At 36.8% G+C, this 27,764-nt stretch overlaps 1 protein-coding gene across 2 annotated transcripts in view; it reads left to right on the forward strand.

Annotated features, from left to right (window-relative positions):
* Window positions 1-27,764, forward strand: part of scube1 (signal peptide, CUB domain, EGF-like 1) — a 542,580-nt gene that overhangs the window by 308,132 nt on the left and 206,684 nt on the right. For both annotated transcript variants that reach the window (XM_039761828.1, XM_039761830.1), the window contains one exon: window positions 21,089-21,205. In XM_039761828.1, coding sequence (XP_039617762.1) covers window positions 21,089-21,205 — 117 coding nt within the window. The remainder of the gene's footprint in view (window positions 1-21,088; window positions 21,206-27,764) is intronic.

Consider the following 27,764-nt stretch of genomic DNA (forward strand, 5'->3'; position numbering starts at 1 on the left):
GTATGCCAAGGGTGTGAGGAGCTGCAGAGAAAGTAACTGAATCAATTGTCATGTGTTAAAAAAGGTTTTAAATTTGAAATGAAATTGGAAGAGTTTAGCAAAACCAACTTTAGTCCGCTTGAAACAGGAACAGCACGGTTATTTATTGTAGTGGGATCTACCATTCTCCTACACAGGGAGGGTCATGGCCAAGTAATACTGTTCCCTGCATTTATAATGTTCCTTACATCATCCATTGACGACAGGCACTTATAGCGAGAACACTATCAGCTAGGATTTGCTTATGTTACAAGCCTCTACAGCGCTGGGAGCCTGCGGTTGCCCTCGCAACTGATAGGCAGTCTTCCACAGAAATCAGCTTTGGGATACGTGTCGTCCCGGTCATACCGTTGGGGGGAGTCCCAGAAGAGCTGAGAAACCTTACAGTGTATATATTGCAGTATTTCCTTGCACTTTGAATATACATGTTTACATTGTATATCTTGTATTTATCTCAGGTGTGTACTTACCAATTGTGTATGTGTCTGTCATGTAACTATATTTGGAGAGTCATCAAAAAGCTGGAGTCAAATTCCTTGTATGCATGCATACTTTGCCAATGAATATGATTCTGATTCTGATATTTTGTACAGGTCAAGCACAAAGCCTAGATGAGAAGAAAAGAAATGTCCTTCCACCCAGAAGAGAAAAATGTTGGCATAACTTAGTACCATCATAGCACCCATTGTGGTTTTATTAGGCCTTTCAGAAAAACTGAATTATGGGTTGTTATAAGTGAAAACTATACAGTTCTGCCTTATAAATGTCTTTTTGCCAGGCAACCATTCCACCTTTGTCATCTCATTGGCACAACATTTTTAGTCCCTGCAGTTCATTCTTGTTATGGTTGGACCTGTGTTTTTTGGGATGAGGAAGTTAATTAGGAATTTGGTTAGGTAGTTTTTGGATGAAGTAATTGACTGAAGCTGCCCACTGTCTAAAAACTCTGCTTGGGGAATTTACACAAAATCTGCACATGCAAAATATTTTATCTGTAGAAGTAACTGTGATAAGTATGACAATCAAGGCAGTCCAAAAGATAGGTTAGTTACTAAGACACCTGTTTGACTGTAAACAAGAGAGGGCAACACGAAGAAGTAAAAGAGCACAAAATAGAATGACAAACTAACACAGTCATGCTGTTTGGAACTTCTGTGTATAATTATGATCTGTCTTATTTACTGGTGACTTGGCCATGTGCACACGTTATTACTGTGGTTATTTGTTTCCATCCTACCTCCCAGTTTCCTTTTATTTAATACTCTGTGTAAGTGGAGGCCCTTATAAACCTATACATGGGAGTCCTTCTAGTGGCTTTCCATTTTGACCAGGAAGCACTTTCTGGTTGCTTGTAATTTTGCTGATATTTCTGCAATCACCACTTGCCAACTCTCCCTGTAGGAATCTGAACCACTGTAACACAGTGTTGCTGCAGTCTGGGGGATTTCTGCCATTTTATGGTGTATCTCTACTCAAGGACAAAAGATATTTCATCAGGCATGTATAACTTCTTGCAGTTTACTTCATCATCCAACACAATAAACTCAGTTTCTGAGTGAAAGTAACCACTCATCTTGGAACATGCTTGTAAAATGATCATGCCTACTTCTCCATTACTTCTCATATCTTGTGATTGTGATGCCAGTATTCTTTTATTACTTAACTTGATTAAATACAATTTATTTTATTTGATACTAGCAGCAGCATCCAGCATTGCCCAGATAAGTAATAAAGCTCCGGCCCTTTTGTTTGCTAGTCCGTTTTCAGTTTGTTCTGTTGATTCACTTTCTCTGAACCACCAGGTGGCATTGTCCTTAAAGCTGTCTGTATTAAAAAGGACAGAAAAAAAATCCCAAATGTACCCCCAGGGTCAGCCTGATAGAAAATGACATTAGAACAAGGCAGCTTGTGCACGTACAAGAAGTGTCACTTTACCTTGACTGTGTGTGTCTGTGTGTGTTTGGTTAAAACGTGCTTGTTCTTCACTCAGTGAAGTGATGGTTAAGCTTCAGCAGGAGTTGGTTCTCAAGGTTCCTGCACTGAAGCTGTGACCGTGTAGCAGTGATCAGGAGCCCTGTATGACTAAAAAGTCTCTCACAGGCTGCAGACGCAGGAAGTTTGTGCGTGGTCATGTGACTGCATGGCTACGTCTGTATGGCTACGTCTGATTAGTGAAAAGGAGTCGTATGATTATTGTTGCTACGTCTGTTTGGTGAAACAGTCATTCAGTAGATCCTCTGGCGACTTCTCTCTGACTAAATATAGTGTATATAAATGTGTAAATGAAAAAAAGTAACGAGTCGAGTGTTGCCCAATGTAGCAGAGTAAGAGTAGAGTTTCTTCTTCACAACTGTATTCAAGTAAAAGTAAAAAGTATGGTGCAGTAAAACTACTTATAGAAGTACAATTTTTTAAAAGAGTTACTCAAGTAAATGTAATGGAGTAAATGTAACTCGTTACTACCCACCTCTGACCAAGAGTGTGGAATTGTATAAAGAATACCTACACACACATTGATCTTTATATACTAGATGACAGTGTCAAAGATTTATGCTGGGGAAATCATAGACACAAAATGATAATGAGGTAAGAATCTGTTTATTAAGATGCAGGAATCTCTTTTGCATAAACATGCAGGCAAACTAAATTTGAAGTAATTAAATGTTACAAAAGCTGGTTCCTCAAATCCTTCACTACTACAGGTATTTTGGTTCAAGACTTATTTTTTTGTTGAGTGTTTGCCATCCTCTATATAATATATTCAGAATAATTCTCAAAACTTGAATGAAGCGTCCACCATGGCGCTGCATACAGACGCGTTTGTACACACATCTTGCTGGCACACACACATCTTGATATTCCTGTTTCTAGTAACTGCTGCAGCAGCAAAGATGCTCATAATGACATAGATGTGCAACGCCAAGCCATCAAAACATAAACAAACAAACAATTATAAATTCACGTTGAACAAAAATTTTATATAATAGTGCACAAATAATAGCCGATTGTGCCCTCAACGTGACAGTCAAAATGTTTCAAATCATCTGTATTGGCTTTTATCCATGGAGGAAATTGCATTAATAAAAAAGGCGTGCAACAGGTTCTTGAGTTTGATCAAACCCTGTTCTCCTATCAGTGTGTCGCTGGAATGGAAAATCACATGTAAACATGAGAAAAACATTTGACCTCCCCACAGCATATAACTATACTGGTGACAAGCATCACACATAGATATGTTAACGTAAAATAATGTTCTCAAGGCTGCCGTAAAATTAACAGAAGTGCACAAGTGGTTGAACAAACAACTTGAAAATATTTCTTTCAGCTGGTATTAGTGAGACAGTTGATCAGACTGAGAAGGAAAATGATATGTCAAAAAGTTTTGTAAAGTTTTTTTTTTTTTATTTAAAAAAAAAATACATTGCCTTAACTTTTTTACCTTAGATGTGATACACCAAGCTGCTTAATTTGAGCCAATTCATATAATTTGTCTATTTTTAATATATGCAACACTTCACATTAAATTTGCATAATATCAGTGAAAGAATGAACAAACAGCAGAAAATTCTATGAGCTTTTTTTTTATGAATTTAAGTACAATGTTTTATTAAAGGAGGCAACGAAGAGAACAATACAAGAAAAAAAAAGTAAGGACTTTACTAAGTGTGCCAGCTTGTTTCTATAATATTGTTTATATCTTGTATATATACAATATGAACATACAGATGAAATATTTTGTGTTTCTGCCAAAATGAAAAATATTAATAGTGAATGCTTAGTGTGTACTCTAAGGCTAGTCTTAAAGCCACATGTTTAATAGCGCTTTCATTCAGTATTTTGGTATGGGACATGAACACAAAGAATAATGATTGTCAAGAGGGAACCCCTAAAGGCATAGGATTTTATGGCATCCTTTGGATTTTGCTGTGCCAAGAGGCAAACTGTACCTTCTCTGTTGGTGGAGCTCTCTCTAGGGACTTTCCGCCAACTTCTGCTAGGGGAATTTTTTAATTAAATTATAAAAAGTGATGTCAGCACCTGAATGTGCTTCAAAACAGGGCACTGAAAGCTTCCTAGATGTATATGGAATAATCCTTGAATGGGTTCATTTTTGAATTGTATCAATTCGTTTATTTATTTTTCATCACAATGAAAGGATAAGTCAGTAATTAATGCTAATTATATGTATGCTTTTCCATTTTACAATGAGAGCTTTCATTCAGTATCCTTTCCTTAACAGTTTCAATTTTCAGATAGACAAACTAAGCTTAAAGTATTAAAAATATTTTGAGGGTCTGTCTTGAACAATGTAGAAAAAAAAAAAAAAAACAGCCCGCCCTTTCATTTCTCTGACATGAAGTTGCTACAGGATATTGAGAGCAACTCAAAATAAAAGTTCATATGTTTTTTCCTGAAGTCTTTTGCAGAACATGTTTGCTCATTCTTCATTTCATGGGCTCTCCTAGAGTACTGGGAAATTTCAGTGACACAGCTTGGAATGAGTTCAGTGACCTCAGTCCTGCCCTCCCATCCACTTCAAACTGCTTTCAATTTGCAGAAAGCCTTAAGTGGACAAAACCCAGATGCCTTTTGCTGTGTAGATCAGTGAGAACAGGCTGGGCATGTAGAGTCCTGTCAACTTAATAGATACACTTTCAGGCCCTGTTAACCCTTTGTAGGCTTTTTGTGAAACTCTGTCAGTGTTCTGGTATTCCAAGGATGCATGCTGGCTAACTCATTCTTCAGGCTTATTGTTGAAATTAGAGGTAACACAATAAACAGTGCTGATTTATAAAAGATTCCAATTTCATTCCTTATGTATACCTTGCATTTTCATTAAAGAGGTATGTGTATTGATAATCTGTAGTAAAACTGTAAACTTATAAAAAATACACAGCATGGAAGAGGCGCCAGCTTGGATTGCTTACAGACCTTCCATCATATTTTGACCAGTATCTTATTATATTCTGATTACCTTTAGTTTACATATAAATTGAAAACACCTGTGTGACTTTAAACGAATAATTGTGCTGTACGCATCAAGGATTTTCCCTGTATGCCTTCTAGCCTTCATGCTTGACTTGAAACAAGCAATTGGACCATTAAATACAAGTGTCAGTAAACACATAGATAAGAAGCTGAATAATATATTTTAAGTGTCTGAGACCCCAAGAGGCCTCTTGCACATCACATCATAAGCTAGAAAGCCTTTCTTTTAATGTGACTAACTTCTAGAACTCCAGAATTGGTGAATTGTGGTATAATTTTGGGACTGAAGTTGTGATTAAACTTTATAATGCAAATTTAATCTAATCACCTGGCCAAGTGCATAAAATATGTTCTTTTTTCTTTTAAATATCAGTATCATCTAAGCAAGGGAGCAGAGTGGGTAGTATGGTGCAACTTAGGGGACATGGTGTCATTTTTTTGCTCTAGGAAACAATATGGTGCACACCACTTACTATCTCAGGCCCACTAGATCCTATCTCGTGCTTACAGTGATGCACATCAGATTCTTTCCCATAAACAAAAAAATATGACACCATGTCCCTTCAGGGGCTCCATAACGGCTATGTGTTAGTTTTCAAAACATTCAGAATTCTAACAGTTGTCTTTGTAGGATACAAACCCCTGGTTAATTTGCTATTTATTCTAAACTAGCCAAGTGTGCCCAACTACGTTGCGCGTGTTAAAGTTGTCTGTAAAGGGCTCCCTGTTTAAACACGGCTGCCAGTCGTGAACTGGGCCCTTCGTCGCACAGCATTATGATTTTTTATAAGGGAAACAAAATTACAAAAGAAAACCTTTGGATATTGATTCGATAGGAGCGGCCTACTTGGAATCACTGTCTGAATCGTAATTATGTGGTGGTGTAGGAGCATTTCTGCTTCTGTCCATTCACAGTTCGTCTCGTTTTCACGATGCTGTCATTTCCTCTCACGATCTCTTCTCAACCTTTCTCCAGTCTCGGAGGCTGCTTTGTGGCAATCCAAAGAGTAAGGCAATATACACGGAGCAATGGTTAAAAAAGGGGGACACATAGGTATCCAGGCTCTTTAAAGCATAAATAGGGATCACTTCACTGACATGTGAGCAAGCCACGTTACAACTGTGAGACACACAGCACTCGCCGGCTACAACGTAACAATAATAATTTCCGGAACGTGCTGTTACGTTGTCATTCATTTTACCCACTTTCTTTCTTTCCTTCATATGTTACGTAGGCATGTACCTTTTATCTTCAGCAATCTCATTCTCTAACCAGGCCTCAGGAGCTAACCAGCATAACCCTGTCCACCATCCCTTCCGTTATTCCAGCACATTGTTGACATCCGTGAGTAACAACAACGCACTAAACTGGAAGGTGGTCTACGCATGTGTGGAATTCACGGACAAACAAAGATCAAGATCTAAATGAAGATCTCTTTAGTTAATTTAAAGCACAACAATTTGTTTAGTTTGAATGTCTGTGTTTTGAAGTGTGACTGGAGTACTACAGTCTTCAGTAGTAGAAGCCTGGAGAAGAGTCTTAATGCACTGCCTATGTTTTAGCTGTCTCTCTACTGCCATCTAGTGCTTCTTCTTCTAATTAATTCACTGACAAACAAAGATCAAGACCCAAATGAAGGTTATATATAGAGATTACGGAGTATACTAGAATTATTACTCATTGAAGTTTAGAATAGATTAGATTAAATATTCCTTCTTAATCCCCAGGGTTGTTAGCTCCCTTTATGAAAAAAGGTTTTGGATAGAAAAGAAGATACAAGCAGTGATGAAAAATGGACAGTCGAGCAATAAATACTGCACATAACAACAGTAGAATAATTTGGATCAAAATAGTCCATTAGCCTAACATACTTTGGTGTCTCCTTATCACCTAATGTTTCCATAATTATGGTTGATCACAATCTGACAGTCTGAAAAGTATTACTTTCAAGTACTCAACTATGTATTTTATTACATGTATTATATAAGATGCAGTGGGTGAGAATTTTCCATAAAGGTCCTCATCAATGAATTTTAATAAGAGTGAGGAGATCTTCTTTTTTGTTTTATAATGACGTATCAATGGGATTTTTGGATGAAGCAGAAATCAGTTTGGTGAAGTCATGCCTTTAAATTTTAAGCTTTAAAGTTATCACATTTGTTTAATGTGAGAAACCATTAGTCATTAAATTACAGCATCATAGTGAACAGAAATACAAAATGGCAGAACCTATGAATCAAATGCAAAATGACAGTAAGTCACATAAATTAAAGAAATAAACAATGAAAAATAAAAATCATTAACTCACAAAAGCAGATGCCAAAAATGTTTTAAAAAATGAAGAATATGATCCTGGTAGTCACACTCATAATGGTAAACATTATAAATAAAAATTAAAAAACAACAAAACATTAACTTGTGCAGTGCTGTTACAGCCCATATAATAAGGCAGGTACTCTGAATGCAGCCATCTGGATTTTAAAGATGTCTCAGATAAAATTGACAAATCATCTGTTGAGCATTAATATTTGTGGCTGGTACCCATAAAGCATTCTTAAAACCCTTACAAAAACCCAAATTATGTTTATTATTAATATTTTGGATTTCTTAGTATGCTTTTTCATCAGCTATATACAGAATTACAAGAAACATAAACAATGCCTTTACCTTGTGATTTCAAACTTCCTTTCTCTTTTGAGTACAACGTTCAGATTTTATGGAGACCATTGTATTTAGGAGCAAGACGGAAACATCCATTTATTATTCTTCTTAGGTTTTGTAAATTTTTCCTGAGAACGATTTTTTTATTAGGGTTTTGAATTATAAGGAATTTTGTCTCTCTTTCATTTTACAACTTGATATTGATATAAATGTTGTTAATTTGTTTTGTTATATTTATGAAAATTTGCAGCACCATCTTGGTGCCTTTATTTGTGAAGGTTAGTTGCTGGTGTGTGGTAACCTTTTGTTTGGAGCCACGGTCCTGAAAGCCATGCTATATTTAATCATCGTTTCTCTTCAGATTCAAATAAATATTAGTCTAGATGTACTTCATTTTTTTTAGGAAATTATAAATAAATGGAGTACAGCATAACTTTGAAGTAGAGGATGTAGAAAGTTTTAAGATAGCTATATAAAATTTGAAAGACACTTGTATAGAGAGAATTTCTTTCTTAAAGACACTATGAATGAATATCTTCAAATTGATAGCAGAGTGCGTCAGCATTATTGATTTTTTCACAAGGCCTATATGATATTTCAAAATTGGCTGAAGAACAAAAGCTATTTGAACTCATTAACATTAATTACACTGTAAATATTTAATTCCTGATTCACTCCCTGGATTTGCTCTATAGATTAATCGGATGGGGCGGCACAGTGGCACAGTAGTAGCACTGCTGCCTCACAGTAAGGAGACATGGGTTAATTTCCTGGGTCCACTCTGCATGAAGTCTGCATGTTCTCTCCCTGTCTGTGTGGGTTTATTCCGGGTGCTATGGTTTCTTCCCACAGTCCAAAGACATGCAGATTAGGTGGATTGGCGATCTTAAATTGTCCCTAGTGTGTGCTTGGTGTGTGTGTATGTCCTACGGTGGGCTGGCACCCTGCCTGGGATTTGTTCCTGCCTTGAGCCCTGTGTTGGCTGGGATTTGCTCCAGCAGACCCCCTAACCCTGTGTTAGGATATAGTGGAATGGAAAATGGATGGATGGATTAATCGAGTGTCCACATGATGAATTTCTTTTATTCCTATTTCAAATAAAAACTAGAGAAATATATTGGAGACAATGATAAAATTCTATGGAAGTTGGAAAACCATGCAGTTTGAAATTTTAGTTATAAAAATGCCTCCTCATACTTGGGCAGATGATATTTTTTTAATAGTATAAAATGGGAAAAAAAACGTATAGAAAACTTTAGAAAAACTATCGACCACCACCAAAATTTTAGTAAAGCCATAAGAAGATCTGTAATAAGGAGGTGGAAGTGATTGCAGAAGTCTAACTGGACTGTAATTTGAAGACTTCATTCAACCTTCACATGCCTTCCTTTTTAATTTTTAACATCTGAACTAAGTATAAAACATTAAAAATATCTTGAAATGAATTTCTCAAAATTCCAAGAACAAACAATAAACTGCAGTGTCAGTCACAACTGCAGTGTCATCCACTGCAGTTGTGCCCGCTGGGCTGGCTACTTTGAGCAGCTTTTCAAAGCTGATCCTCCGGCTAGAACATTGGATATCTCTAGGTCCACAGTTCTTGAGGCTGATCCTCCAATTAGCTGTGAACCATCCAGTCTCACTGAGATTGCATTGGTGGTGAACCAGCTGAGGGGAGGAAAGGCTGAAGGGATCTGTGGTATCTGGGTTGAACTTCTCCAGGCTGGTGGTAAGGCTGTCCTCCTGGCATTGCAAGTAATTTTTGCTTCCATTTGGGAGACTGGCATCATCCCAACTGACTGGAAAACAGGACTTGTCGTCCATATCTAAAAAGGGAAGGGTGATTGCCTGGACTGGAGCAACTACTGGGGGATGACACTGCTCTCGGTGCCGGGTAAGGTCCTTGCTAGGGTCATCCTCAATAGGATCCGTGATCATTTGCTCACCTACCAGCGACCGGAAGAGTCTGGTTTTACACCTAAGAAATTTACCATCGACCACATCCTGGCACTGAGGGTTCTCATGGAGTGCAAACGCGAATATCAGCAGAGTTTCTTTGCAGCCTTTGTCGATTTTCGCAAAGCGTTTGACTCAGTTGATCAAGCTGCCCTGCGGGACATCCTGGGGGTTCACAGGATCCCCTCGAGGTTGCGGGACATCATGGCTGGCCTATACGCTGGTACTGTGAGTGCTGTGCAGAGTGGTGACAGAACTTCTGCTTTTTCCCAGTTGATTCTGGGGTTTGTCAGTTGTGTGTTGTTGCTCCTACTCTGTTAATTGCTTGTATGGACTGGGTGTTGGGCAAGGTCGTGGGGTCCAGCGGCTGTGGGGCATCTGTTGGTGAAGAAAGATTCACAGATCTTGACTTTGCTGATGATGCTGTGATCTTCACAGAGTCAATGGAGGCTCTGATTGGGGTGCTCGAGAGACTGAGCAAGGAGTCTGAGTGTCTGGGCTTACGAGTGTCCTGGATAAAAACCAAGATCCAGACCTATAATGACCTCTTGGGCACAGCCATCAGCAGTGTGTCTGTTTGCAGAGAGAGTGTCGACCTTGTCGAGAGGTTTACTTACTCTGGCAGTGACATTCATGTCTCTGGAGACTTTTCCTATGAAGTCAGTAGATGGATTGGGAGAGCATGGGGGTTCATGAGGTCGCTGGAAAGCGGTGTGTGGCGCTACCGATATCTATGCAAAAGGACGAAGGTCCAAGTCTTTAGAGTCCTGGTGCTTCCTGTCTTGCTATATGGTTGCGAGACATGGACACTATCCAGTGACCTGAGATAAGGACTGGACTCCTTTGGTATTGTGTCTCTCCGGAAAATCCTTGGGTACCGTTGGTTTGACTTTATGTCAAATGAGCGGTTTCTCGTGGGGTCCCGAATGAGGCACATTACCTGCATTTTGAGGGAACGTCAGTTATGGCACTATGGCCATGTGGCGTGTTTCCCTGAGCGTGATCCAACTCGTAAGAACCTCATTGTTGGGGACCCAAGTGGCTGGACCAGGCCAAGGGGTTGCCCACATTACACCTGGCTGTGGCAGATAGATGGTCATTCACGGAGGGTGGGACTGGCCAGCGTTTCTGCCTGGGGGGTTGCAAACCAGGACCCCGAGTTGTTTCATTGTGTAGTGGGTGCGGCAACGCTCTGTTACCAGTGCATGCTCCGCAACTTGACTTCACTTGAAACAATAACCTTCCCAAACACTTCATGTTAAGGAGTTATTTTCTAAGGCACTGGACACCAAGTCTTTAATATCTGTTGCTTCTGGTTACTTCTAATTTGTTCAGATTGATACTGCATCCATACCTTCAAACTGAAGGCAAAGTACTTCAGCACTATCATGTTTTTCCACACATTATTCATAATATTTCAAAATTGCTGAAGAACAAAGGCTACATGTAGCCTGTCTGGTGTTTAACATATAAGCTTTTTCTTGATCTGTAAAGACCAAAATGGGATGCTCAGCTCTCCAACCTATTCCTACACTTTATCAAGGCTAATTTCATGGCTTAAAGTTCTGGAATTACCAAAATTTTGTTCTGCTGGTGAGAGTTAAAATAATGTGATTTCCCTGAATGTTGCAAGGACTGAGGCAGGATTACATCCATATTGACATTAGACGTTGTAAAAAAGGAAGAGACTTGACACACGTAAAAAAAGGTTTGGGGCAGCCACCCGTATAATATTCCTAGCTGCAAAGGATTTAGTTTTATGCAACAATGAAGTTGACTGTTGAGAGTCCAAGACTGAACTGCTGAAGGTTGTGAGAAATGGCGGTTTTAAATGGTCAGACAGGAAGTGATGTTTCAGGCACCGGAACCGGAAGTGACGTTCCTCTATGCGCTCTTGATTCAGAAAGGTTTTCCCGCGGCTGGTCTGCAAAGATAATAGGAGGTTTAATGCACTACGTCCCCCCCCCAGGCATCGAATTAACTTTACTTGGTCCACACAACGTCCTCCTATGCGCACGTGTGTGACAACGTCTCCACTTCCAGTTCATTAAAATTTGATCTTGGTAATCTTGGTGCAGCAAAACAGGTTCAGTGGTAACCAAAACTATAAGTTAATGAAGATATTCTTGAGCTTTTGTGAGTCTGTTTTTGAGTCTTTTTATGTGTGTTAGTTATTAGTTAAAATTCTTAATTAAACATCTGTAGTAATTGGCAAATCTGACAAAACTCTGTATAGATATTTAATTTAATTTTATTTTATTTATTTTATTTTTTTTCTCCAGCCATCTGGAGTTTTTTTTTTTGTTTGTTTTTTCTGTCCACCCTGGCCATCGGACCTTACTTATTCTATGTTAATTAATGTTGACTTATTTTTATTTTTTATTGTGTCTTCTATTTTTCTATTCTTCATTTTTTAAAGCACTTTGAGCTACATTTTTTTTGTATGAAAATGTGCTATATAAATAAATGTTGTTACTTTACATAATTGAGTGTATGCCAATTTTTAATAGTGTGAATCTTAATTTGTTCATACTGAATTCCTGTAATGATATTTAAAGAAGAAACACTAAAAACTTATCAACTTCTCAAATTTAATGTTTACTTAATTGCAAAAAAGCTTTGTGAATATAAGATGATATGCAAGTTTTTAAGTCAGGTTAATAGATAATAGTGTCATTCATATACCACATGCCAACACATGGATCCCTAAAACATTCTTAAACAATTATTAATAAAAAACACTGACATTTTTTTTAAACATTGGCTAACCAAAATGTATTGCAAAGTATTCATAATGTCTAGAAGAAGAATTATGCACAGTTTTCAATTTATCACAATTTCCACGGCAGAATAAACTGGATCAACTTCAATAATCTGGTTTTGTGAATATGGCAGACTTATTGATTTGGCTTACAAATGACATGATTAAAAGGAATGGATAATGCTAAAGCTTTAATAAAAATAGGAAGGAACAAACTATTTGTGTTTTTGCGCTGGAAACAATTACTCATTCTAAGACCCCAGGCACACGGTGATCTAGTTTGTTTCCTCAGCAGGTTATTTCTTAGTCACACAGCAACTCCACAATAATATTTCCCCTCTTAAATTCTATCTCACCTTTCAATTAAACTGATAATGGATTTTATCAGTTGCATAAGTGCTTTATTATCTATTTACAGAAACAAGTCTAACCTTGGGGTTTAGCACAGTTGCAGTGTGCCGCAGAGCTGTGGACGAGCAGCAGACCAAGACTAAGACTATGCACAGTTGCAGTGTGCTTTCTGCAATCAGAACAGGACAAAGTTGCATTCTAATTTAATTTAATGAACATTACATTTGGCAAATGTTAAAAAAAATTAATTACATATGCATCAGACAGACTGTTACAGACATGAAAAAGCTCAAATATACCATTAAAAAAGTATAGAAATTATATTTTATATTTATTTGGACTGAAGTATAGCGTGATGCTGAATCAGATATATTAAACTTAATACCACAGAAAAAAAACAAGTGATGCATGGAAGTATTTGTATAACATGATATGAAAAATAGGCAAATACAGATCACATTATATTTAACATTTAAACTTTAGTAAAAAGATGCAGTATTAATGTCCTTAATTAAGAAATTGCTTGACCACCAGTTTGAAAATGCCAGTTTCCTCCATGCTCTATTCCTTCTTTGTGTCATGGAGGTATTTCCAGATCTGATATGAGTTAATGAGCAGTCAGTCAACCGAATGAGTAAACCGAGGAGAAACACAAAACCAAAACAAGACTAGTTGTGGATTATTTAAACCTGGTATTGATCTTGTTGTGCTGTTCTTGTCAACAGTACTTCAACCTGAGGATCGTCTCCTCTTAGGACTGTACTACATGGTCTGGTCTTGATCCGCAGCTAAAATGGTACTCAGTTCTGTCTTGTTTCACTATGTGGTTTTTTTGAATATTTTTTATCTTGTTTCAGAAAAAAAAATTTTGTTAATGTATTTTTAAATAGAAAGACATTTCTTAAGTTAATAAAACCATTTATTTTTTTATAATAAAAGGCTAAGCCTAGATATATCCTAGGAGACTGTAATGGTATTGCTAAAGAGTGCAATAAATATTGTTTTATTTTTCCCTAGACATGCCTGAATGGTTTGAAGTAGAAGACCACTAAACTCTGTCAGCCTGTATTTCAAAGTTGTCTCCTATGTTCAGCTTCTTCATGAATAGGTCAAGCTCACTTCAGGAAGATAATGTAGTTTATTTAAACAGTAAAATATATTCATGATTTGGCAGGCTTTCTCCACACATACAGTATGTGTCACAATTTCTGTCTCCTATTCAGAGGAAAAAGCCCTGTTCTAAAGATAATGCAAATGAAATATTTTACAAGGTTACAAAATCATAACAACAACAACTCAGAAAAAGCAGTTAATCAATAATATTAATAAAGAAATGTTAGGCAAAGAGAAAGGAAGAATTTTTAAAGCATATACAATGACTTCTATTTAGAAATTACCCAAAAGAAGAAGGATTTGTGGTCTTGAGCATGTTTGGGAAAGTGAGGAAAGAAAAAAGAACACTATTACAAATGTTACAGTTTTATTTTATTAATTTGGTGGGTAGGAAAGTCAAATAATTGCCATCTGATCAGGTGGGCTAGGCATAGCTTTGGTTAAGAATAAAATTGTTCTCAGTTTAAACACTGCTTTGCAAAGAGAACTATAAAAATAAAGGTGATTTGACAGATCTCATTAGAAGCCCTTAAATCTATCAATAAGCGGTATTACTGACAAACTAGTCATGCAGAACTGCTGAGTAACATGTAGAAATGTACCTTCTATTAACTGTTCACAAGCATAAATGATGTCAAGAAGTTCGAAATGTTTTCCTTAAACCAACATTCCACTTGACTCACTCCTAGGATTTCAATCCTGCCTGCTCACCCAGATCTGCACTCCCATACCAGCATGAGCTTTGTGTTTAGTGGTAACACAAATGATCAAGTGGGAAGTGTGTTAGGAGCTTTTGGGTAAACTGAATCCAGGAAGCAAATAGTGAGAATCATAGGTAAAAATCCCAGCTGCAGTTGGAAAATTATTTTGTTTTTCTTTTCACTTCTCTTTTTAAAGAAAAGCTCTGCTCATTTTTTTAAGATTTCACAATCATTTTATGCATTGAGTTATGCCTATGTGCGGGCACTGCATGGAAGGTAATTTCCTAGATTCTGGATTTTTCAAAGAGCTTTTGTGAGGGTTTTCCTGTGGAATTAGGGCAAAGTAACTCTAGCATGTTTTCTTATGACTCTAGTTCTTGGTTTTGTTTTGGTTTTGATATGTGTTTCTTTTGACTTCCAGGGATTAGACTTCAGCCTGTCCTTAGACCTTGATTTTCTTTACATTCATCTCCTGCTTCCCCATACAGTACATAATCTTGGACTCGAATGAAATCAAATGCCGAGATGGATTTTCTACTGGATGAGCTTGATTTGTTAACAGAAGAATGTAAAGAAACAATTAGAAAACCTAAGTTCATGCATGCTAATCAATGTAAAAAACATAATGGGGTTAGCAAAGATGTTTGCAAGAAAGAAAGAAAGAATTAGATTTTTTAAATACACTTTATTATTCAGTAACAATCGTAAGTAAACACAAAATCTTTACTGTTATAAGCGCTCAAATACATTTTTTTCTAAAAGCTCAAATACTGAACTTGTTAGTAAAATTACAAACAAAAAATAATTTCTCATTCCTGATTGTATAAACTACCTCATTCATACATCCATTTTCCAACCCGCTGAATCCTAACTACAGGGTCAGGGAGGTCTGCTGGAGCCAATACCAGCCAACACAGGAACCAATCCTGGGTAGGGTGCCAACCCACCACAGGACACACACACACCAAGCACACACACTAGAGACAATTTAGAATCACCAATCCACCTAACCTGCATGTCTTTGGACTGTGGGAGGAAACCAGAGTGCCTGGAGGAAACCCACGCAAAGACAGGGAGAACATGCAAACTCCACACAGGGAGGACCTGGGAAGCGAACCCAGGTCTCCTTACTGCGAGGCAGCAGCGCTACCACTGCGCCACTGTGCCGACCCACATTCATACACCACTGGTAAATAAAAAATTGCCAGCTAAAATTCTTTTTATAAAATTAATAATCAAAAGATACTCTTGCTATTACTAAAGCAATAAACATTTTACCTAAATCAAATTCTCTTTGAATATTGATTTTATTTCTTTTCTTGACTTATAAATAGCCACTTTTGCTTGGCCCAACAAATTGTTCTTCAAATCAGATACTCCACAAATAAATACAGATATGTTAAAATACAAATCCAACGCATTAAAATAAAATTACAGTTAAACAGTTAATAGTGATAGATAGATAGATAGATAGATAGATAGATAGATAGATAGATAGATAGATAGATAGATAGATTATCCCCAAAGTATGTCTAGACTCCTACTGAGCTGACAAAGAAAGAAAGAAAGAAAGAAAGAAAATGTCATTATCACTTAGCCCTGCAGAAGGATACAGATGTTTAAAAGAAGGGAGTTGTTTGTATTGCGGAGAAGTAGGTCATTTCTCTTCTGTTTGTATTAAGTTAGGAGCCATATTGACGCATGATGGAATTAATGTCGGTAGTTAAAAACTTTTTCAAAATTTGAGGTTTGGTTCTGGTTACCTTTGGAATTGGGTGAACACAGGAACTGGTAGATCCTGGAGAAAAGAACTTTATTAGTTCCAAACTTTTAACAGAACATCACGTTAATAATGAACCTTTAATATTCAAACTTGAAAGTCTAGCAAAGGATGGTAATCATATTAAGAATGTTTGTGAGTTTATAAAACCACCAATCACACTTCAAATAGGAAGTTTGCAAAAAATGTCAGTAACTTCTTTGTTATCCCCAGCTCCAATTCCAGATTAATTTTAGGGGATTCATGATTAAAGAAGCATAGTCCCATAATCAATTTGGAAAGCAAAGTGAATACTAAATTATGTAATTTTTGTGAGCCTGTCTAAGTCTAGCAATACCACCCATACTTTAGTGCAACTTCTTAATATCCTTCCATAATGTTATAGAGGGCTTCAGGATATATTCAGAAATCAGTAAGCCCCAGAACACCCTCCTAAAAGAGAATACTGCGGTGCAGTTGCCGTGTTACCTAAAGGGCAAATGTATGCTTCATCTCATTCTGAGAGTAAGGTAATAAATCAGTAAATACAAAAAAATCTCCACATTGGATTTATTTAACCATCACCTTGTGCCATTGGTACTGGTTTGTTTTTTGTGGAAAAAACTATGGAAGGTTGAGACTCTGTATTGATTGTCCAAAGCTTAATAAACTCACTATTAAAACAATTACTCCCATCCACTAATATCATCTTTGCTGAATCAGGTCACAGGAACTACTATTTTTACAAACACGATTTTCAGAGTGTCTATAATTTAGTTAAGATAAGGGAGAGGGTGAGAGGAAAACCACTTTTAACATTACCACTAGTCATTAAGAATAAAAGGTTATGCCATATGGGCTAGATAATGCTCAACCGGTATTTCAGACTTTTGCGTATTACATTTTTAGAGATATTCTAAGACATCATTTGTTAGAATATACTGATAACAGTCTGATTTTCTCCACTGAATTTAATTCTCATATCATATGAGGGAAGTTTTGAGCAGGAACTGTAAAAATAATTTATTTACAAAACTTGAAAAGTGCAATTTTTATAAGGAAATCTTATAATAAAAATTTTCACATTTTTGTCTTAGCATAGACCAGTTCAAAGTCACAGCAATACTGGTATGGAAATCACCAGAAATGACAATGATTTATGGGTTCTGACAATTATTACTGTTCATAAAATAATTTTAGTTTGTAAAATCCTCAATTATAGCTTTCAGCAAGAAAACATTTTATAATTTGCGTGGGCCCACAAACACCTTTGAAATGCTGAAGACATCATTGACCTCAGCACCTATTCTAAAACATACCGATATTTCAGCTTATTATGGAAGTTGATGCCTCAAGTATCAGTATGCAGGCTTGTTTACTGCAAAGAAAATTCATCCCTGTGTTTTTCCTCCAAAAACTTACTCAGACTGAACAGAATTATGATGTTGGGTATTGGGATCTACTGTATTGGCTATCAAACTGGTACTGGAAGGGTGGTAACATTGATTGAACAGTGCTCAAAATCTGGTCTTGAAAATCAAGGAACCTCTTGCTGGATAAACAACTCCCAAACCATCTCCACACAATACTACATTTACAAAAATCTTAGAGGTGAAGTGCTAGAGTGATTATCATTTAGTGATGAGGATGTCGCCATTCAAGTGTCTTTATGGTTTTAAATCTTCTCTTCTTTATCCTCTTTCAGTAAACTTCTCACTTTCCAGTTTACCTCATTTCTTGGGGAGGTTAAATAAGATGTGGGTCAAGGTTTGAGAGAACCCAAAGAAGATGAACATTGCTGCCAAATAGCTTGCTGATTTCAAGAGCTACAATGCTCCTAAATTCAGAGTGGGACACACGATATGGCTTGCCATGACATCTGTGTGTTAATTTATCGGACCTTACATTATAATCAAATAAGTGGATACAAAATCCCATGGATTGACTTTTTGTAGACATTTTTTAGAGTCATCCATCCTTCCACATTTCTCAATTGAAATTTTCATTTGAGTCAATATGCCAAAAACAAAGAACTCCCACCTCCAGTTTTGGTTGATGGCAATGAAAAATTTTGGAAAATTTTGCATTTGAGATGGTGAGAATCCCATCTCCATTATTTAGTTGACTAAAATGGGTACAGTTTGTTCCTAGAATAGTCAAGGAATTTCATCACCCTGAGAAACTGCATGGATATGTCCAGAGTCCTCAACTTTATCACTAATCAGGATTTAGGGAGCTGGTTTTGTTTACCCTTTTTCTGTCTTTTAACAGGTTTTTTCTATTGTTATTATAACTTTGTATATATAATATTTAGATTATGGAATGTTATGCTTCGCTTTTGTATTTCATATACTTTTCTACAAGATGCTAATTACACTTGACTGTTTTTTACCATTAGTCTTGCAATGCCGTTTTTGTACTCTCATGGCACTGCGCACTACTCTTGCTTTGAAATGGCACCAGGTTACTATGGGAGGCAAGTGGTAGAAATCGCACCAGGTTGTTCTGCCTGTAATGGATGAAGAAGCAGTAAATTTAAAATACAGGACCAGAAGATGAATTAAAGTCAAAATTGTCAAAATGTGTAACCAGAAAGTCTAATAATCAAAGTGTCAAGTGCAAAGCAAAATCCTAATTCTTGGTCAAACAGGTACTGAATGAAGTCTAAATCCAAGAAGTCAAACAACAAAAAGCATGAGAGAAACATTTTAGGTGTTCATAAACTTGAATGACTAGGATGTGCATGACACTGACCATTTATACCTTTGACATTTTAGACGTTTGACCCTGTAATGTCATTCAATGCACAATGCCTGTTGATTCTACCCAGCAATGGCATAGTAGAACAGAGGTAGAGTAGAACAAAAAAGCATTGCAGGAGAGCACATTTAATGCTTAACATTGTTAAAAATTATTTGAACATAAAAATGTTAAATATGAATTCCATGGTTTTTAAACCTCTACTTTAACTGCATATTTTTAGTTTGAAGCCAAAAAAAAAACAGAAAAAAATTAAATAGAACAGCTGATTATAACTGTGATGTAATTGATACAACAGTGTTGTGCACCTCTGGAGGTACTTGTCCAAGATTCTGGACTTTTTAAGGAGCTTTCATTTTAGTGCGGGCGTCCTAGTGGAATTAGAGCAGACATTACTAAGGAAGAGAAATTATGTTATGCAGGAATGTGCTAATTTATTTGTATAACTTGATTAATAGTCAATATGCAATGCTGAAATGATGCATTGTGGCAATGTAGACTCCTGTGTAAAGAGAAAATTCCAACATGGTCAGGTTAGAATATATTCCTTTTCCAATTTAGTAAGCAATGGCCCTTTTGACCAGGTTTAACCATATATATAAGTTGTCCTGAAGAGTCCAAAGATTTCCACCATGATATGAATTCCTTTCTAATCCTTTAATATAAGCTATAATGCATATGGTTACTTGCAGTGGAACAATGCATCAGTGTGTTTAGAAATCTTAAGCATCAATAATCAATTACACTACAGGAGGTCATAATATTTTACAATACAGTATATGGACTGCAGAATGTGGTGAATAATAATCACCATCTGGTCTTAATCATTCTATTGATGTCTTGACTTGTTTCAAAATGCATTGCCCAGGAAGTTTATTTTCTTCATGATTGCATTATTCTGTAGTTTTTGTTTTCCTTTATTCTGTAAGAACTGGTCATATGGTTTGTTAGCTGGTTTATTTAACTAGATGTGGGTGTATGTGTATGAACATGGTATGGTTAAGCAGTTCTCAGTTGCTGTGTCATGTCCGTTAATCCTTGTTAGGGCTCTAATCCTGTGCCCTTGTGTAAAAATAAAATGAACTGTATTTAATTGACACTGAGAATTAATGAGTGTTAGACTAATCAGGTTTAGTCTCTACCATTACATTAGCTACATTAAGGGAGATGTCATGGGCTTAGCCTGTGCTTGCTCATAGTAATGGGGATGTTGTCATGTCCTTTGAGTCCTTTACAACCATTTTCCTTTGTCATCCTCTCTGTGTCCCTTCACCTGTGTGGATAAAAGAGTACACAGTAGCTGTGACCATTTCATTCAGGGTCAAACTGTGACTCCAACTGGCCACTGGACAAGCCTGTTTGACGTATCTCCTCCCACACCTGGAGGAAACAAAAATTGGCAAACTCTTTAAGCTGTCCTTTGTCTCATTTCTAACATTTGAATGAATAATTAATTTTATTCAAAAATGCATCTGCTTTGTTCTAGTGACCCAGCTTCCAGAAGAATGCATTGCTGCATGACTTTAAATTAACAGCAAACTGAGCTCTTTTATCCTAACTGTAAAGTTTATTTACAATAATGAATTATAAATGTGGTGCTGAATGTAAAATTAACAACTAACAGTTCACAACATTATTTCATTAATAAATATTAAATAAACATGCAGAGTTGATATTCTTTCATATTTCCTAATTTTAGATTATATTTGCTAAGAAGTGAAAAGATTGTTATATTGTCCTAAATCAAGTAAACATCATAGAACAAAGCACTGTGTTAATTAACCCAAAAAAAAACATCTGTCTATAATCTATAATGTTAGTTTACATTTTGCAAATCTGAATGTGTGCCCCATGCATTTCCTGCTGCAAACCTAATGTTTTGTTTTTAAAAGCAAGGACAGATTCTTAATACTTCTACGACATATTTGGCTGCTTATTAATAATTTGCATTTCCCTGCCCTGCCCTGCACCCCCTTCTCTCTTTTTTTTTCCCACAGAAACCTGTGCTGTCAATAACGGAGGCTGTGACCGCACTTGTAAAGACACGGCCACTGGTGTACGGTGCAGTTGTCCAGTTGGATTCACTCTGCAGCCTGATGGGAAAACATGCAAAGGTCAGTCAATGTGTATTACAAATGCATTATTAGCACCTTCCCGTTCCCCTTGCAATGGCTTCTTCAGTAGCTGTATGCATAAGATTAGTTCAGGTTGGCATAGAAACTAGCAAGCAATTGATCACAAAGAAGACCATTGTTTGCACAGTGATTTGTAAAAATGGAAAACCCATTTTGAAATTCTTCTAAATTTCTTCCTCTTTTTGCTAGCTTAGTAACTGCCATATCTATGCTTTTAAATTTGCCTCCACAACCTCAAGGACATCAAGAAACCTATTTGGTTAAAAAAAATATATGAAAAAATTAGCTCAGCTTTAGAACTATATTTGATTTTTTGTATGAAGGAAAGTGGAGTCTTTCACTTCATTTATACTACAGTTATGTCATTTGTACAGCCGTAGGACATAGGAGAGGTCTGATTCTCTTTACGAAAGAGCCAAGTGTAAAGGTTACAAAAGTTGTTTAAGTCAAACGAAAGCATGCATGATTCATGTTAAAAATAAATATGCAGTGTAAAGGTGTAGTTAATTACTCAATAATTCTTTTTGCAACATACCGGAAAAATCTTTGCTTAGCGAGCACATATATAAATGTATACAGCATATGCAAATATGTATGTAGAAATTAAACATTCACACTTTACGGAATTTTGTGTCACAAAACTTCTTCTATGTATTAATGCTGCTCTGCTTGGTTTTTGCGTGACTCAGTGTAGAGGATTTCAAACTATGTGGAGTGTCATCAACCAGAGGTAAGGACTGTTCATCAGACAAAATGTTGGGGTGCCAACCGGGTCACCCTATTTACCGAAAAAGGGTTTTTAACAAAAATAACAAAATTTAAATAGCCATTGGTTAATGTAAGGTTGCATTATGCTGTTGTCAAGCTTTTGGGTTGGAGATCCATTGTGCAGATTGCTCGTCTTCCAAATGAAATGCCACCCTGTGGAAGTGCCCTGTTTTTTTAGGTCCTAGACTCGAAGGGGTGGGATCAGTTGTTCTCACTGGGTGTCTCCAGAGAGCTGTGGGTGGAAAAGGAGACAAAGTGGTTAGCAAACACAGCCTTTGTTATCTTTGAAACTTTGAAAAGCTCTGAAGGTGACCCTATGACGTGCATGCATGACACAAATTACAATGCAGGTTGTAAAATGGAAATTCAGCACCTTAGAGTTTGGGTGATAATGGTAAAGCATCCAATAAGACAACACCTTAACTCAAATTTGATTCTAAGTTCTAATTTGCATTTATTGTCACAGGTTCAGAATAAAGAGACATTCTTATTTGAGAACAATAACATTTTGTAGACTTACAGTACATAGATGAAATGAAAAGGTGGTTTACTAGCAAGACCAATGCTGGAGTCACCATCAGAACACATACTCAACACAGAGCATGGAACAGAGTGATATAAAAACAAATATCAAGTAATACCTATGCAGACTGTGTTAGAATCTCAACATTACAAAACATCATGCATATTTACTCCATTACCTGAGTGAATCTGCTTTGCCCCACAAATACTCAACAATAATTAGTGCATCAGTGCAATTGTTGCCCCTGTTGTTAATTTTGGATCATGAATCTAGCTTTCCCTATCATCATCATCATCATCATCATCATCATCCAGGTGTAGTTCTTGGTTTTCACAAGGAAAATGTTATGTAACAGGTCTCTTTTACACCATTTAGGTATTACAAACAGAGAAATCTACATAGGTCTGTTTTTTTACTTAGGGTTTCCAGACCCTCCAGTCTAGTTGTTATTAAGTTTAATCTTTTCCACACTTTATCAAGAAAACTGATGTCTTTCCTGTCATATCTTTTATAGGTTAACAGGCCATTCATGTTCTCACTGGCCTTAGTGCCAATTGCAATTCTAAACTTTTTTCACTGTTACTGTTATTCTCAGTTGACTTTTGACTTAACATCTCACAAATTATTCAAATGTATTCTTTTTTAATAAGTCACCTTTAGAAGAAGTGGCCTGTGATTTGAAAAAAGAATAAATATTTTTGAATATAACTTTCATGTATTACCCCAGTCTCTACAGCAATGTCTCACAACTTTTTTTAGAACCCCAGCATTATTGTTTCTTGTTGATGCTCCATTGTTCTGCTGATTAAGCTAAACAATTTCTTAGATTTCATGATGCTTTTGGATATTTAATTTATTTCCCCAAAAATTCATATACTTTTAGTTTTATCAGTGTTTTTCATATACAAAGCTGTGAATTTCTATCCTGGATACATATTACCTTACATTTAATAAATAGCACTCATTGCTTTAAAACTATCTGCACTACAATCAGAATTTATGCCATAGTCTTATTTCACAATCTTGGATAATATCTTTATCAGTCATAAAACCCTACAACCTGATGAGGATTACGTACAGCAACATCATTTTGAGGTGAGTCTGAGAAACTGGTAAATCAAGAGATACTAAAAATAAACGGGTGGTGTTGCATCCTGAAACATACCACTTTATCCACTATATAATAAAACACTAAGGTCTATGTGTCCAGTTCCTCAGAGCAATCTGATTGGTCAGTTTCGCGTTGGTGACAAGGTCAAAAGAGCAAGTGTGAGTATTATTTGTATGATTATGTGCTATATAAATAAATGTTGTTGTTGTTGTTGTTGGGACATATGAGGAGGCAGTGGCGTAGCGTAGTGGGGGCAGCAAGGGCGGCCCGCCCCAGGCGGCACTTTTAGGGGGCGGCAAAGAATTACTGTATATTTTAGTCTTTTAAATTGAAATACCTAAATAAGGGGGCGGTGAAATTTTCCTCCGCCCTGAGTGGCTGACACCAACGCTACGCCACTGTGAGGGGGAGTACAGGCATAGGAGGCATGCTGACAGGGACTCACCTTCAAGGAAGGGAAGAATAAAACCATATGGGAGGCAAGAAAGGTGTGTTGAAAATAACGAGATAGTCTGAGTAACAGGCTTTATGGGAATGCAGCTGAGAGAGATGTTACTGAAAGCGAACGGGGCTTGCTGAGAGAGTCACCTTCAAGAATGGCAAGTATAAAACTGCACAGGAGGCAAGAAGGGCACCTCAAAAATAAGCAGGCTTTATGAGTATGCACTCGAGACAGCGAGTGCCAGTGAAGAGACAATCAGACACACAAAAATAAAGAGAAAAGGCGCTGAAGGTATACACAGAGTAAGAGATGGCAAATATTTTTCAATTATTCAATTGCCTGTCTTTGACAGGTACCGTGACTAGTTCCTACATATGTACTATGCAGCTGATGGATGAGTTTGGAAGGGCTTGCTTCATCTAACCAGCTCTATGGAAGTTGGAATTATGCATCTTCCTATTATAAAGTATCTGGATCCTGCAAACAAAAGCAAATAAGAAACCATGAACAGAACAGATAAACGTTAAAATTAAGACATGAGCAGAAGTCCATGCCATAACACACACAAAACCAATGATTAAAGCATTGCACACAACAACATGTTTTTCTTTCTGTAATTGTAAGCAGTAATGACAGCCTATCTTAGGACAAGATCTTATTTATTCAAAGATCAGCCACAGCCAAACACAGTGGTACTTTTGTCCTTCAGGGATCAAGTGGAGGCAAGTACAGCAAAGGGCACAAGGCAATGTTCACCACTACTAGTCCTACAAATCAGCTGCACAAGCAAACCAGTTACAAAACCACAGGAAAAGATAAATGAACAGGTTCAACTAACAGAACTAACTAATGGAAAAAAATTAAGACAACTTCTGAACAAGACATTCGTTAAGAGTGCCATTTCTCTATTAAAGGCTAATGGGGCACAATCCCATAAATGCTGTGTAAAATAAGTAATAAGCTTCCCCCAGTAATTTAAAATTATTAAAATGTTCATAGCAAACCTCAACCGCCTTCTTAATTGCATTTTCAGGTTTCTATCATATTCTCAATGTAATTCCATATCTAGAAAAACATTGCTGTTTGCAGTAAATTGAAAGTGAAATTGTCGGAATTGTCGGAAAAACTCGGATGCTGCAAGCCTTTTAGCTCTACTGGCCCTGCATTGTTCAAGGTTTACTCCTGAGTGTGTTAGCACATGTAACCTGAACTTTCGAGTTTAGCAATGGAAACTGAAACCTAGTGCCCTTATTCTCGGCTTTAAAATAATAATAATGCATTTGCACTTTCATTTCAAGCTTTTCTTAATCAAGCATTTGCAGAGCAAGTCAGTGAAGGAGAATGAAATGTCCAATACCATTTGCTCCCTTAAAAGTATCCATGATGATTAGAGAAGAAATAAAGTACATCAAAAGCAGGAATGCATAAAGGACAAGTCTTTATGCTGATCAGAATGGGGCTCTACAGCATCTTGATCTCCATACACTGCTCAGGAGGACCAACTAATGGCATTAAATTTGAAAAAGCTACCATGGAAGACTTGCATGTGATCTTTCCACTGTGTTGGAAAATAGCCAGCAATATAATTCATCTTTTTCAAAGAATTGCAGGGTTCCGGTGCAGAAACAACAGGTATATAGGAAACAGGTTTTTCAGTTGTTTGCTAGCCTTGCACAAACACTAAGCTGCAGTGATTAGTGCTGGTACCAGAGCGCCCTAGAGTCTTGAATTCAACTCATGTAGTATATGCTTGTGTAGTCAGTGTTTTCTTTCCATGTTATAGTGACCTGTCCTTTTACACCACAAAGCCATTTGATTCTAAAATTGAGGTTTTGCTATTTCAGCTTAGACAGTCCATAGGCAATAAATCTCCACGTCTGTGGTAAGAATCATCTAGCAGATGTCTTACAGGAATGTATATTTTTAGTCTTCGATAACTGTTTACTGTTCAGCTGTTGTGACTATTGTAAAACCTTGTGTGTTTTAGATGACTTGTTCAGTTTGAGAAAGATTTTTTTTTCATTTAATTTTAATTGTGTGACACCACCATCTCACTCTCATCTGTTTGTTGGTGAGTTGCTACAATGTGCACCATTGTTAATGAATGCTTCCTAAAAAGCATTATGCATCATGCCACCAAAAGTTAGCTCAATGCTTCAGCTCTCTATTTGGGATGATGAAATTAATGGATTATGTGAATTTCCCTTTGGGATTAATAAAGTATCTATCTATCTATCTATCTATCTATCTATCTATCTATCTATCTATCTATCTATCTATCTATCTATCTATCTATCTATCTATCTATCTATCATAGTGCCTTTCATATCTATCTATCTATCTATCTATCTATCTATCTATCTAAACCTTGGACAGTGTTAGTCTTTAGCTCTTAATGCTCGGAATTCTGGTTAAATTCTCACAGCTTCTCACATTTCAATTCTGTACACAGTCTTATTGTTTTGGTTCTGGTCAAAGTCTCCACATTTTAGTAACAATAATGATTTTGCTTATGGTTTAGCCCACTGAATTTTGTTCTTGATAACAATCCTTTTTATTTTTACAAACTGTTTTTGTTCCCGTTTTTTGAAAATGGGCATATATCCTGGTTTGTTTTTAACAACTTTGTGGTTGCTCACAATCCCTTGTGCAAGCTGACAATGCAGTGACAATACAAATAGTACTTCTGGAATTTAGAAAAGCAGGCAGGGTGAATCTGTGCTATGGTCCAGCTCAGCTGCTATGAGTATTCACTACTGACATAACAGAATCTCGGACCTGACAAAAATAGTGACCCTGAGATGACCCTTGTTTCATCAAAAAGATGCAGGAGAATTGAAAGACCAGTTGAGAGGAGTTCAACAGCTTATTGTAGTGTTTAACTGGTTGAACAACCAATGCAGAGGGCAGTGTTGTCCAGTTTTTGAACTTAAGCCACAAACTTATGCTTCCAATGTAGCAAAAGTAGCATAAATTAGCTTCTTGTTGAATGATAAGCCCTCAGAATGGGCGTCATTCCATTATGATGCAAATTATCCAAGTTCCTATTCTTTAGACTTCTTCATAAAAGGTTTGAAGTAGTGATTAACAGATTGAGTTCAGTTAGTGAAATGTGGACATAAGGGAATATATAAAAACGTTACAAACATCAGCAGGAGACGTGGGGTTGGAGGAACACACCCTCACATCCTTGTTCAAGAACGGTGTATCTTTAGAAATCAAAGACAACTTGCTAGTTTGGAAGTTGGTGCTACTTTGTAAGAAGTGGTAGATTTGGCTTTAAAGATTTGTTCTCACATTAAAGAAAGAAGGATAGAACAGAAACAAGAGAGGGCACTTTTTCAAAAGTGCTAGTAGAAAGAATAGATGCAGGGGAGTCAATGAACATTGGAAAAACATTAATTATTGACAAATAGCATCAGAGAAGACCTGTATTTCTATTGTGAAAACTCAGGACATCAGGGTGCTAAATGTCTCAAACAATGACCAGTAATAAATGGTTACTACATGTCAGAATTGGTAGGACAGGTTCAGAGGTTTAAACCTGTCAAAGAACTCCTTAGTGATACCCATCATGTTACAAGATTCAATGACACTCGCCCTTTAGAGCAGTCAAAAATTTTATCAGTACTCAGTTAATTAAGAAACTGCATCTTCCTAAACTCTCATTGAAATGTATACCCAAAGTTGGGAT

Source organism: Polypterus senegalus, chromosome 8 (genome assembly GCF_016835505.1).
Source record: "Polypterus senegalus isolate Bchr_013 chromosome 8, ASM1683550v1, whole genome shotgun sequence".
Taxonomy (NCBI): Eukaryota; Metazoa; Chordata; class Cladistia; order Polypteriformes; family Polypteridae; genus Polypterus; species Polypterus senegalus.